The sequence below is a fragment of the Rattus norvegicus genome, chromosome 2 (assembly GCF_036323735.1).
Source record: "Rattus norvegicus strain BN/NHsdMcwi chromosome 2, GRCr8, whole genome shotgun sequence".
NCBI lineage: Eukaryota > Metazoa > Chordata > Mammalia > Rodentia > Muridae > Rattus > Rattus norvegicus.
The window spans coordinates 126,688,402-126,701,235 of record NC_086020.1 but is presented as its reverse complement, the minus strand read 5'-3'; the positions used below and the strand labels follow the sequence as shown (position 1 = coordinate 126,701,235).

The 12,834-nt window shown below is 38.4% G+C and overlaps 2 protein-coding genes across 13 annotated transcripts in view; one reads left to right on the top strand and one right to left on the bottom strand.

Moving 5' to 3' along the window:
• The window catches only part of C2h4orf33 (similar to human chromosome 4 open reading frame 33), a 77,008-nt gene extending 67,948 nt beyond the window's left edge, over positions 1–9,060 (bottom strand). For 3 of the 6 annotated variants that reach the window (XR_351653.5, XM_006232308.5, XM_039102596.2), the window contains exons 1-4: positions 8,816–8,915; positions 6,690–6,805; positions 3,202–3,382; positions 1,289–1,349 (exon numbers count right to left, since the gene is read on the bottom strand). Coding sequence is in view for 5 of the 6 variants with exons in the window: in XM_006232308.5 (XP_006232370.1) it covers positions 1,289–1,349; positions 3,202–3,382 (242 nt within the window). In the remaining variant the exon portion in view is untranslated. The other 3 variants (XM_039102595.2, XM_006232306.5, NM_001009707.1) reach the window with 3 other exon arrangements.
• Positions 9,061–9,356: 296 nt separating this feature from the next.
• Sclt1 (sodium channel and clathrin linker 1) overlaps positions 9,357–12,834 on the top strand; it is a 158,444-nt gene continuing 154,966 nt past the window's right edge. For 6 of the 7 annotated variants that reach the window (XR_005500249.2, XR_005500251.2, XM_039101819.2 and 3 more), the window contains exon 1: positions 9,357–9,497. Coding sequence is in view for 5 of the 7 variants with exons in the window: in XM_039101819.2 (XP_038957747.1) it covers positions 9,464–9,497 (34 nt within the window). In the remaining 2 variants the exon portion in view is untranslated. 7 annotated transcript variants of the gene reach the window in all.

Genomic DNA, 12,834 nt, shown 5'->3' with positions numbered 1-12,834 from the left:
TTCGACCCTAAATTGGTCCTGTCTAGAAGAAATGCAGGGACAAAGATGGAGTAGAGATAAAGAATGGTTAACCAGTAACTGGCCCAACTTGAGACCCATCCCATGGGCAAGAACCAGTCCCTGGCACTATTAATTTTACTCTGTTATGCTTGCAGACAGGAGTCTAGCATAACTGTCCTCTGAGAGGCTCCACCCAGCAGCTGACAGAAACAGATGCAAAGACCAATAGCCAAACATTGGACAGAGCTTGGGGGCTTTTATGGAAGAGTTGGAGGAAGGATTGAAGACTTTAAGATCCTTGATGATAGGATCTCCACAGGAAGACCAACAACATCAACTAACCTGGACCCTTGGGGGTTCTCAAAGATTGGGCCACCAACCAAAGAACATACATAGGCTGGACTAAGGCCCTGGCACATGCAGCTGTTTCCATGTGGGTCCCCTAAAAACTGGAGCAGAAGCTGTCCCAACAGCTGTTGCCTGTCTGTGGAATCCTTCCCCAAACTGGGCTGCCTTGCTGTTTTTCTCAGTGGGAGAAGATAAACCTAATCCTGCAGACTGGATGTGCCAGGGTGGGATACCCAGAAGGTCCCCGACCCTCACAGAGGAGAAAGGGAGGGGGAACAGGGAAGGAACTCTGTGAGGGGAGAACTGGGAGGAGAGAACAGCAATCAGGATATAAAATGAATACATTAATGAATAAAAAGCCCAAAAGAAAAAGTAAATAAATATCTACCAAAATACCATTAAAGTCATTTTATATCAGCCATCTATTGCTGTGGATGGGGCCTGCCCTTAAGTGTGGTTTGCATACCCAGGGGTATTCCATTGAAGAAAACTATTTCTCCTTTGCAAGTGGTTGTGAGTTGGAGATACTGTTTTGGTTAGGGATGGGAGCTCTCTCTTTACTTCTAATACTTAATATATTAATTGTGCAGATATAAAAAGTAATGATTTGTTTATAATGATTTTTTCACTTTGTAAAAAAACCTTCATTATTACAAAATCATTTATATCAATAAATCAAAAATCACATCAATATAATATACTCAAACATGTAGGATATATTTGTATATGTATATATACACACATATATACATATATTTTAAATACAAATTCTAAACATATATATTGTACAAGAAAATAGAGAATTAAAATTAACTCCAGTTAATATGACCTCTACTTAGCTGAACTTAGTAAGCTTTACTACAACCATACAACTTATAACTATAAAACAGGTATGTTCGAATCATGTTATAGTGATTAAGAAAAAACAGTTGATACTTACGGACAAAGTTCAACTTCTAAATACTGCTCAGTTGTATTATTCAAGAAGAATGCTTCCACAACTTGTGAAATCAGACAAGACATAGGAAATTTCATTTTGGTTAAGCAGTAAATAATTTATTCCTTTAGAATAAAAAGTGAATTACTAAGTTTCATAAATCATCATACTATCCCCCATTAGGAAACTGAGTAAAATAAATACATAGAGTGTAGAAGAAAAGCATAGGTAATAAGTTAACCTCTATTTCTCCCACAGAAGAGGAAATATAAAACCTAGTGAGGCTGAGGCCATAGGGAAATCAACTTTTCTGCACAGATGGGCTCTGGGCCAGTTATCTTCAACTTGGAATTTATTCCAAGTACACAAATTAGACAACTACAAAAGGAAATTACGTAGAATTCTACCCAATAGAGTATGACTCAAAAAATTAGAAATGATGGTGTAAACATCTCTCTTCTTATATAAAATTATCTCTTGTACATAAAGAAATCACGTATTATTCATCAAAACTGATAAAGTTACATAAAACATGCATTTTATGTAAAAGAACACAACAGTGCTGCTAAAATCAAAGAGTAAAATATGTATTGGCATAACAAGACTTCCATATTTATATAGGTTATTTATAGAGTAGTAACTAAATGTATGAGCAATGAATCAAATATACATGAGATTTAAATGTGTGTGTGTATATGCACAGGTGTGCCAGGGGTTACCTGTCTACAACATGAACACAACAAAAACAAAGAGTGATGGGCTGATGTGGTGCTCAGCAAATATAGTGCTTGCCACCAAGCCTATGGCCACCACACCTGATGGCCTATGTTAGAGGGCCAGAATGCACATGGTGGGAAGAGATGACCCACTCCCTCAAGTTGTCTCCTCACTTCTACAAGCACGAAAATGTGTTTTTCAAACTAATTTTTAAAAACTAATTTAAAATAGTGGTCTTTTTCATTATAATTTCAGGAACTTCTGAGCATTAGTAGCTTTAAAAATTAGTTAATTGTGAATGTAGTACATCTTTCTTATAAGTAATTACAACAGCATAAAACATACAAAATGAAAACCTAAGACTTATTCTTTCTATGTTGGTCTAAAACTTGCCAGATCTTATCTAGACTTCTACAAACAACTTTTTAAAAATAAATATGAAATTATACTTGAGTATAATTTGTTTTTGTTGCATTAAAGGTTCATTCAGGTTTCAAAGAGGAAAAATAATAGACTTAGAAAAAAAAGATAACTTGGAAGAAGGGCTCTGTGCTAATCAAGCAAATAAAAATCCAAATATACTGGGTGGGAGATCTTGGGGAAAATCCTTAATTTTATGTAATGTAATATTTTATACCTACGGAGATAGCATCATGAACAGTATCTCGGAAGGAACCCTGCAGCTTGATAAGGATATAGTACAAGAAGGCCAGAGAACAAACCTGAAACCATTTAATTTCCTGCTATGTCTTTTGGCCTTAATTTGATAAGCGAGATTACCTGACAGCAGAAAGTAAGTATTAGATCTCACACTGACAGTATTTCTCCAGTAAGTAGTACACACTACAATTCCTACACAGGAGACTTTGATGGTAAAGATGGCAACTTAAAGATTCTTAGAGGACAAAATGGGGAATATGAACTTTTTTTTACTGCAGATGACATACATAAAGAAAGGAAATGTGGCAGCAACACAAACATCTGTATTTGGGCCTGCCATTTTTCTCTGTTCTGCTTGTATATTGGAGCCCCATGGTAATGGGTAGAAAGTCAGGATGACGGATGGTTAGGCGAGATCAGAAACTGCATCAGTTGTTCACAAGCATATTACTTCCTAACAGCAAGATAAAATAATAGTTCTCTGAGAGGTTATTAGAAAAAGATTTATGTTTGTAATAAAATACAATACTTCTACTTACCTTCATAATTCCACAGTTCACTGAAAGGCTTTCCTGGTTCTCCAAGAGGGGCTGGAGGATCATTGAAAAATGGAGCACTAACCTCCATCTTCAATCCCTTGTCACATGGATTCAGCCTGATACGAACTGGCTCATGGCTCACTGGAAAACTATCCCAAGTATATTCAATTTTAAAATCCATCTAAAGGAAAATTCAAACAAATTTGTTAACAACATATAACAGTTTCCTTTACTTAACAATGAAATGAAAATTGAAACATGAAAGCACAAGATCTTAGGAGTCAAAAGGCTATCTGGGCCATGGAAAATTAAATGGAACTATAAATTCTATTCAAAAATACAGTTGGAGTCTAAAAGCTTCATGACTTTTAGTTCTGATGTAACTGTTTGTGTATGCAAAAATCACTGAAAATGTTATGACTAAGTCCATTGCAAAAATTGTAAATGTACTTAACTATATGAGTTTGTTTTTCCATATTTATCCAAGATTTAATCTTTTGTGTAAAATAAAAATATCCATCTCTTAGTATACAAATTTGTTTTGTTTCTGACAGATGGTAACATAAGATTATATGTACATACATATGTAAATTCATTATCAGTAGATGTTTTTCCAGTTTTCTTAGCATTATTAATTGTAGAAAATGATGGGCTCTGTTATGATATTGCATACATATATAAAATATACTCTGATCGTCTTCAATCCCTTACTGTTATATCATGTTCATGTTCCCTCCTCAATGTTCTCCTCCTTCTACTTTCACAAACTGTCTCTATTGTTTTCTTTTTCTTTAATAATTGACACATTCAATATATATATAAATACATAAATACACCATACTGAGTCCATGTAGTGTTGTTCATATATTTATATATGTTCTAAGGGCTACTTGGTATTGAATAACCAACCAATTAAGGGGTTCATACCATATAACTAAATCTCCTCTCAACTCTCTTAGTCAATTTCTGAGACTTGACTGGCCTCAGTTTCATTCAGTTCCTTTGCATAAAGGCTGATGAAATAGAGACATCTAAATTGTCCATGGCCTTCCTCATCTGGAATAACCCTCCCTACCATTCTTTATAACTGCTATACTGTTTTACTTTGAGTCACACAATTTATACTGCATGATATATAGAGAATTTTAAGTCTGTGTGATACAGCTGAAATACAGACATGCCCTAGTATGCTCCTTTAATCCCTAACAATGTAGGCAAAATTTTAGAAGGAAGCAGCCATGTTGGAAAATGGCATTTAATTGAGGGGCAGACAAAGTGACAGACAAATCAAAGAAAGACTTGACAGAATGAGTCACAGATAAGATACACCCAACTCTCAAAAGAACCAACAGAAAATAACACAAACACACACACAAACACAAACACACACACACACACACACACACACACACACACACAAACGGGGGCAGGGACAGTTTTATGGGTCATTTTTACAGAGACAGGTTACAGGTGAAGACAGAATAAGCCAGAAATGAGAAGGAACCAGAAGATTAGAACACATTGCCAAAGTTAATTTGAGGCCAAGCACAGCAATTCAATGAGAAACCGAGAGAAAACAATTTGAACCAATCAGCTTAGAGAGGAATTTTGGTCCAGAACAACTGAGTTGAACCAGCTGGCCAGAGTTCAGAAAGAACTGTAAAGGTTGACCTTATTCAGCAGTAAGCCTTTGAGATGACAATTGCATCTGTTGAGTAAAGTTACTTTTATAGACATAGGTATTTATTATCTCTCAGCCTAAGCTAGTATGCTTGAACTAAGAGCTATTTATATGTCAAGTGAATAGCATTCTAATGTTTACAACTAAAATTCTGAGTGTATGCTTTAAAAAGAAGGGACCTGCTTTGTCAGTAGCTTCAATGTCTTGTTAAAAGCTGTGTATTAATATAATTATATATCTAAATCACAGCTTCTTCTAAAGCTTGGGGAACATTAAGTAAGAAGAGAAGAATGATTACAGGAGTTAGAGATCACGGAGAACAGGAACAAAATAGTGTGTTCTGGACATGACAGGACTGCTGTACTCATGAACTCACAGTAGCTGTGGCTGAGTGCCTATTTTTCAATCAGGTCAGTCAACATTTCAACACAAAGGGACTCAAATGTCTTCAACCCCTAATTCAGGAGCAATTGATAGTTGATGGCTTCTGGGGAAAGCAAAGTTAGTTTTCTTTAAGGGTGTGGCCCCTGACTTGTTGACTTAGATCCAAGGGATGGTCCCATATGGATGAACATATTAACAGCACAAACTGGGTGCAGTGATTATTTGAAAACAAAGACATGAAGTTAAAAGGGGCAAAGGTTAAGGAGTGGGTCTGGGAAGAGTTAGGGGAGAAGTATGACCAAAATCATTGCATGCATATATAAAATTCTGAAAGAATAAAAATATATTATATAATACATACATGCATATATGCAAATGTTATGTATTATATTATAGACATGCATTATATACTATGTATATATGTGAATATATGAATAGACTTTAAGGTATATATGTACATATGGAAATAGCTTCAAGTGTAGGTATAGTGTAACATTCAGAAAGGAGTCTAAGGACGAGTAATACTTAGTGATGAGGAAAGAGTGCAGACAAAAGGACACAAGACATGAAGAGGATGTAAGATAATTGTTTTTCTAGCCTCGACTCTGTCATAGGTTTTTTGGGGGGTGGGGAGGGCATTTTGTTTGTTTTATGGTGGAGAAATGCATAAAAATGTAATTGGTAGTGAAAGGGGAAAGCCCTGAATGAAGATTGGTGGCTTCGGAGAGGCCACTCTGAGTGTACTGAAGGAACTACACAACAGTGCAGAGCATTTGGGAGTGTGTGACTGCTTGTTTGAGAGGCTGCTTTAGCTCAGTTATGCAATTTTATTTGTAAGTTCATTACAATAAAAATTATAAATAAATAAGGTGAAAATATTTTAAAGTCCAACCTCTTAAAGTTAGACCTTGTAAACAGCACCATAATGAAACATCAGAGTCAGAACTAAAACCACCAAGGTGATGGCTATCCTACTACACATTGTTGCTAGCAGCTTTCTTAAAACAACATTGTTAATACGTAGTTTTCACTTTTAGCTTATCTTCAACTTACACTTTAAAAAGAGGTAAAACTTCAATTGTTTTAATTTTTTATGTAAGGAAATCAAAACAGGGAGACACATTCCTGGAGCATTCGCTTGGGCGACAAAGTTTTTAAAAAATGTTAAAGAATATTTTTCTCAATAAAATGATTTTTTAAGGAAAATTTCCAAGTTCCTTCATTTACAAGAAAAAAAATCCTAAATTTTTTTTTCAGTACATTCTGCTTTTTTTGTTTGCATGTGGCACTGCACCACACATTTCTAAAAGAAACAGAGGAAGGAGGAAGTCAAGTCAGGGGAACCTGCCAGCTGGAAGCAGTGGGATGATCAAATGTTTTCAGTCCAAGTAAAGATAGACTTTAGAGTTCAAAGAACACAGACCTGGAAGCTCTTCTTAGTTTGGTGCTAGCTGTGGTCTCTGGCCCAGGTCTGAGTAGTGGGCTCCCTCTTAGGCTCTGTCCAGTTACTCCTGCATCTAGAAGGAGGGACCAGGAATTCTGAAACAGACAAACCTGATTTTTCAGTGAAAATGTTGAGAGGACACACAAAGAAACACCTGAAGGCTTTTAAACACACCATTTGAATTCTAGGTTTTTATTTCTTTATTTAACTGTTTTAAGAAAGGATAATTCAGTAACACAAACATAATAGAATCATTTGAAAATGAACTGTAAATCACAGAGATCGTAATAAAATATACAAAGTAGCCATTCATTTATTGCAATTACAGGCTAACTATAAAGATTAAAACATTTGGCATAATTTATATCATGTGGTGGTTAAAGGTTGTGATATTGAAATCATACTTTCTGGATTCAAATCCTTGCTGTGATAAGATAGTTTCAAACTTGCTTACTTAAATTCCATAAATTCTTCGTATATTCTGAAGGTTTGTTAGACAGGATCCTAGCATGTTTAGTGTCAATTTATTAAAATCACTAGTGAAAGCTGCCATTAGTTTTCAATGTATGAAACTTTAAGTGGTTTGGTCTTATTTTGACCATGATCATATAAAACCAAGCACTTCAAGTATAAACATAAAAGTTCTATTTCACCTCTCAGTTTAGACAAAACCATTGATAATTTTAATACAGAAGTTACACTTTGCTTTCTCCACACTAATATAGTCAGTCTATCAATGCTAACTGTAAATATTAAGTTTATAGCTACTTATTCAACGCCAGCTTCCAGCACAACAATGTAGGGTTCAAACGTAGGAAAGTCTCTTTGAGTCTTTCATCAGAAAGTATCCTATACTGAATCAACTTGAAAAGAAGTGGAGCTTGCACGATCAGCATCAGGGGTTTTTGTTTATGGCCACTAAAAACCAGACCAGTTTGAATCGTCAATGATTCAAAACTAAATTAAACCTTTGTTTTTCTAGTACCAACACATACATACATAACAGCGACTCCCTTTAGAGGAATGAGGCTCCCTGCTTATGCTACCTTATAAGAACAGGATTACAAAACGTCTTAAGCGGTTAAACAGAACGTCTAAGTTCTTCCAGGGCACACACGCCTTTTGTCTTGTGTGTGTGTCCATGTGGCGGGGGAGTGTGTCTATACCTGTGTATGGACTGAGGTTGAGACAGAGTATCGAAAGTAGGATGTCATTCTCATATGCTGTTCACCATTTTTTTAGACCTAAGTTTATTTTCACCAGATTATTTTCGAATAGGAAAAAAAAATCTTAAGATGCCTGATCTTACTTTTTGAGACAATGACTCAGTGACTCTGGAGTCACTTCCCAATTTGGCTAGGCTGCTGGATAAAGAGCACCAGTTTCCCCTCATCCTGTCTGCTCCTCTCCAGTGCTAGTATTAGGCACAGGCATCTGCCTGGCTTTTTAAGTGGGTGCTGGGAAATCCCAGGTAAGCAGTTCATAACCAAGCTATGTCAGGCCCGGGGCATATTTAGAGAAACTTTATTTCAATTCATAAAAAAATATTATCAATTAAAAGGGCTCTAAAGCGAGCGATAACTTCAAGAGAGCATTTTTTTATTGCTAGTCTTTTTCCCCCAATATTTTTGTATGTTTTATGTTTTAAAAGCTTTACAGCTCAAATACTCATAACATCACTTCGTAAAACTGTGAGTGGTAGTTTATGCCCTAGTACAAATTTTATTTTATTTTTGCAAAATGTTAGCTCTCCTTAAATCCGAAGAAACATCTCTGAAATACCTGCAGGATTTGCTGGCTCTCCTGGCTCCTGACCAGGTGCCTTCTGGAAGCCACAGGGTTAAATGTTGGACAACAGCTCTCTTTTCTAGGCAAAAGAGTCACCAGCTTCAGACCTAGAAGCGACAGCTCTAAACTGGGGGACTCGAGTCACCTCTGCCTGAGGACACATAGCCTTCCCTGCACAGACGCCCACATATTCTTAGTATCTGCGAAACCAAGACTGGGGGGGGGGCGTGATGAAAATCCCTATCTAGTGCCTGCTCCTATCACAGTTTTCAGTTTCCTTACAAAAATAAAATTAAATTAAAAATGCGCCACACTACCTCAGACAGACACTCGCTGCGCCACTGCGGAAGGCGCCAAACAATCCACTCAGCCCCCAGCGCAGCCTCAGGGACCCGCCCACCGCCTGACAGATAGCCAATCACCTGCAGGAGCCGGAGACAGCGCGATGACGCACGGCGACGCCCGCGTGATGACGGGCGCGGCGTCACCGTCTCCAAGGAACGGTCCGGGGCACTGCTTTCAAAGTCGCAGGGCGGGCCGAGTGGACTCCGCGGCCACTCGTGCTTCCCGGTGGTCCTGGCGTCGTCCCTCAGCCCCCCGGGGACGCCGCTGCCGGGCCAGGCGAGTCCCAGGGTCGTCCTCCCGCGCGGTCTGACGGGAACTCGGCGCCCTCCGGCCGCGCGCCGCCCCGCGGCCCTTTCTGTCCGTCTGGGTCCGGTCGAGCGCGGAGCGAAGTCTGACTCGCGTCGCCTGGGTTCGGCCGAGCGGCGGGCCGGGCTGCGCCGCCGCGTGAGTGGGATGCCGATGCCTCCGCGCCAGGGCTCGGCTGCCCCTGCGACCCCTTAGCTTTTTGTTTGCCCTCACAGCGGGAGGCTGCCTTTTTGTTTGTTTGTTTAAAAAATTACCTTCTTTCCCCCTGCGAGGAATCGATAAACGTGATGAAAACTCCAAACTAAATTATCGAAATGGCCACAGAAATCGACTTACTGAGAGACCAAAGTAAGCGCGCCCTATTCCCTGATGGAAAATTCATCTGTAAGGTGCAATGTCGCTATCGTTGACCTACTAATAATGTGTTTGTGAATGCTGGTTCGGGTCCCAGCGTGAAAATGTTAAAAACTTAAAAAGTCCGCTGCACAAAATGTTTGGTGATGTACATGAGACTATGTATGTACTTAAAACGAAACAGAGCCGCTGGTAATACTTGTAGAATATTCCTTAAGCGTGCATAGGAGTCAGCTAGGCACGAAATCGATTTGTTGTGCATCTCTTGTGCTTGAAGAAACTCGAGGGCTGATGGCCAGGAAGGGTTTCTAAGCCTGCATCTTAGGACCTTCAGACATTGCTCTGACTGTTAGTTTAAAAGATATGTTGACGTGCCTGGCGCTATATATGTAGATGATTTAGGAATGAGATGGAAATATTCTTGTTCTCCAAGACTGTGATTGGTGGAAAGACATACATGACTACCAAAAATACACCGAAACAGCAGCAACTGCTGACTCGTTTGCATCAGTTACCAAGTAGTTGATGGAATTATTGAGTAAACATTGAAATAGAAAGAATAGCATCTACTAACACAGTGCTAAACAAATAATGACTATTGTGCAGTTATTAAACTCTGGCCAGTGGAGATGCCATTTAGACAGAAACTGGACATATCAATATGTGTTTACTGATAAGAAAGGTTTAGGTGTCCAAATTATTTGCAACATTGAAGGAATTGGAAGTATGCTTTGTTTAAGAACAGCACAGTTGCCTTGAAAGGTATATAGAGGTTTATAGAGGAGTACAATTCGTTAGCTGCAGTCGTAATCACAGGTAAGAAGTGACCTAAAGGGGATGTAGAAATTGAAGGCTGAGAGATTTGAAAGAAAGAGGAAGAGAACAACTCAGGAGCAACAGGGAGGACTGGGGAAACATGCTGAGTTTCCATATTGAGTTCATAGACCAGAAAGACATACTATCTAGATTTGTTTCTGTATGTATACTGCCTAGCTCACACTTCACAAGTTTGATCTTGGGCAAAAGTCTTAGCTTCTCTGTACCTCTGGTTAGTTAGTACATGTTAAATGTTCTGTCCCCCTCACTATTATCTATCTATCTATCTATCTATCTATCTGTCTGTCTGTCTGTCTGTCTGTCTATCTATAGTGTTGGGGGATATATGCATACATATGTATGTGTGTGTATACTCTCTGTGTGTGTTGACACTTCAATAGCATTAGTTCTTAAGAAAATGAATAGGAAAAACCTCCCTCACTCTATAAAGATGAATAACTGGCCACAATCTGAGTGATCTGCATGAATGAGTTTTGCTTGGTGGAGAAATACCTGAATTTTAGAAGATGAGTTTTAGAAGAATAACGCAACCATAGTTCTTAAATAAAAATTGAATCCCAAATATGAGCAAACCCAAGTAAGAGAATTTATTTTTTACTGTAAACTGAATTGTAAGTCAGTAAGACAAGCAGAATGGAAGAAGAGATTCCCAAGCAAAAACAGCAAAACCTAAAGGGCTTGAAATTTGCATGTACAGGAAATGAGAGCATGGAATTTTAAGGTCTGTATGAAGACATAAGAATGAACATTAGGAATCTGTGAGCTTTTTCTGTTACTAGACCTTGTATGCCTGTTAAAGTTTGGGGTTGTCCTATTAGCCATACCACCTAACTACTATTGAGATAAAGATGACTGTGTCCATCCTCCCATTTGCCTCTTAAGTGGTCTACACTGATTGTTTGTGTTTTCAAGGCATCGTTTCTCTGTGTAACAGTTCTGAGTGTTCTGGATCTGGATTCTTAGACCAAGCTGGCCTTGAACTCTGCTCCCTCTGCCTCAAGAATGTTGAGATTAAAGGCATGTGCCACCACACCCAGCTTTCTACATTGACTTCTGTCAATATTAATTTCTTCTCACTGGCTGCATTTGTTTTAGTTGTTGTTTGTTTTGAGAAGACCTGGCCTTAGATTCTCTATGTAGCCTGGGTTGGCTTTAAACTAATAACACAATAAAATAAGGTAAATCTTTAATATTTTCAAGAGTCCATAAGAATATGTCTTTATTTCTTCAGGGTACAGGAGGATTTCCTTTGAAGATTTGACTTTTATTAAGAGAAAATGATACATTAATAAACTTGAGTATTGCATGATTCCACCAGTGTCTCCAGCATTTTCAGAAGCAACTGGTTAATGCATTTGCATATTTATGTGTGTGTGTTTATAACATAAATTTAAAGAAAACAAATAGGTGTCATGGCAAAGTGAAACATTCTTGTAATAGATACAATTCATGTCCAGAAATGGGAATGGCTAGAACCTCAAAAAATGTAAAGTCTCTCTCCCTCTTCCTCAAAGATAGTGAAAGATAGCAACTGTCTTTAATTTTATGCCTTAATTTAAAAAAGTAGGATGATGAACCATTTATTCCTCTGTGCTTCATCATTAATGATATTTTGAAATTTTATCCTTATCACATATAGATAAGATTAGTTCATTTTAATTGCTGTACACACTTGGCAGTTTTTAAGTAATCACATATCTGTTATTATGATGGATATCTGAGTTAGTCCCAGCTAGTGAGTCACTGTTACTTCTTTTGGTCATGGTACTTGTGCTGGGATAGTTGATTATAGTGCCAAAAGTTGTGTTCACCTTTAATTTTAAAGTTTGGTGATTTTTAAACTCTCGTCAGCAATGTATAGTTCAGCTTGTTACACATATTCACCAGGTTCTCTTGGTAGCAACATGTGTGCTTATAGAGGCCAGAGGATACCTCTGATGTTGTCCTCAGACTTTGAACGTTCTTTTCCTTCCTTCCCTTCCCTTCCCTTCCCATCCCTTCCCCTTCCTTCCTTCCTTTCCTTCTTTCCTTCCTTCCTTTCTCCACTCCTTCCTTCCTTCCTCCATTCCTTCCTTCCTTTCTCTCTTTCTTTGTCCTTTTCTTTTTTCTTTAGCCTTTTCTTCCTTCCCTTCTCCCTTCCTCCTTTCTCCCTTCCTCCTTCCTCCCTCCCTCCCTCCCTCCCTCCCTCCCTCCCTCCCTCCCTCCCTCCCTCCCGCGAAATAGATCCTCTGACTGGACTAGCACTTGCCAAATACCTTAGGTTGATTGGCTAAGAAACCCCAATGACCCTCTCTCCCCCTCCCCCTCCCCCACACTGAAATTACAAGACTGCTTCACCACAGCCTGCTTTTCTTATGTGAACTTTGGGAATTGAATTCAAATCTTTGATCCTAAAAAGCAGTAACTTTCCAACTAAGCCATCTCCCCAGCCAGACCCTATTTTCACCAGTCTTGAATATCAATTTGTAATCATTTTAATTTATCATTTCCCTGA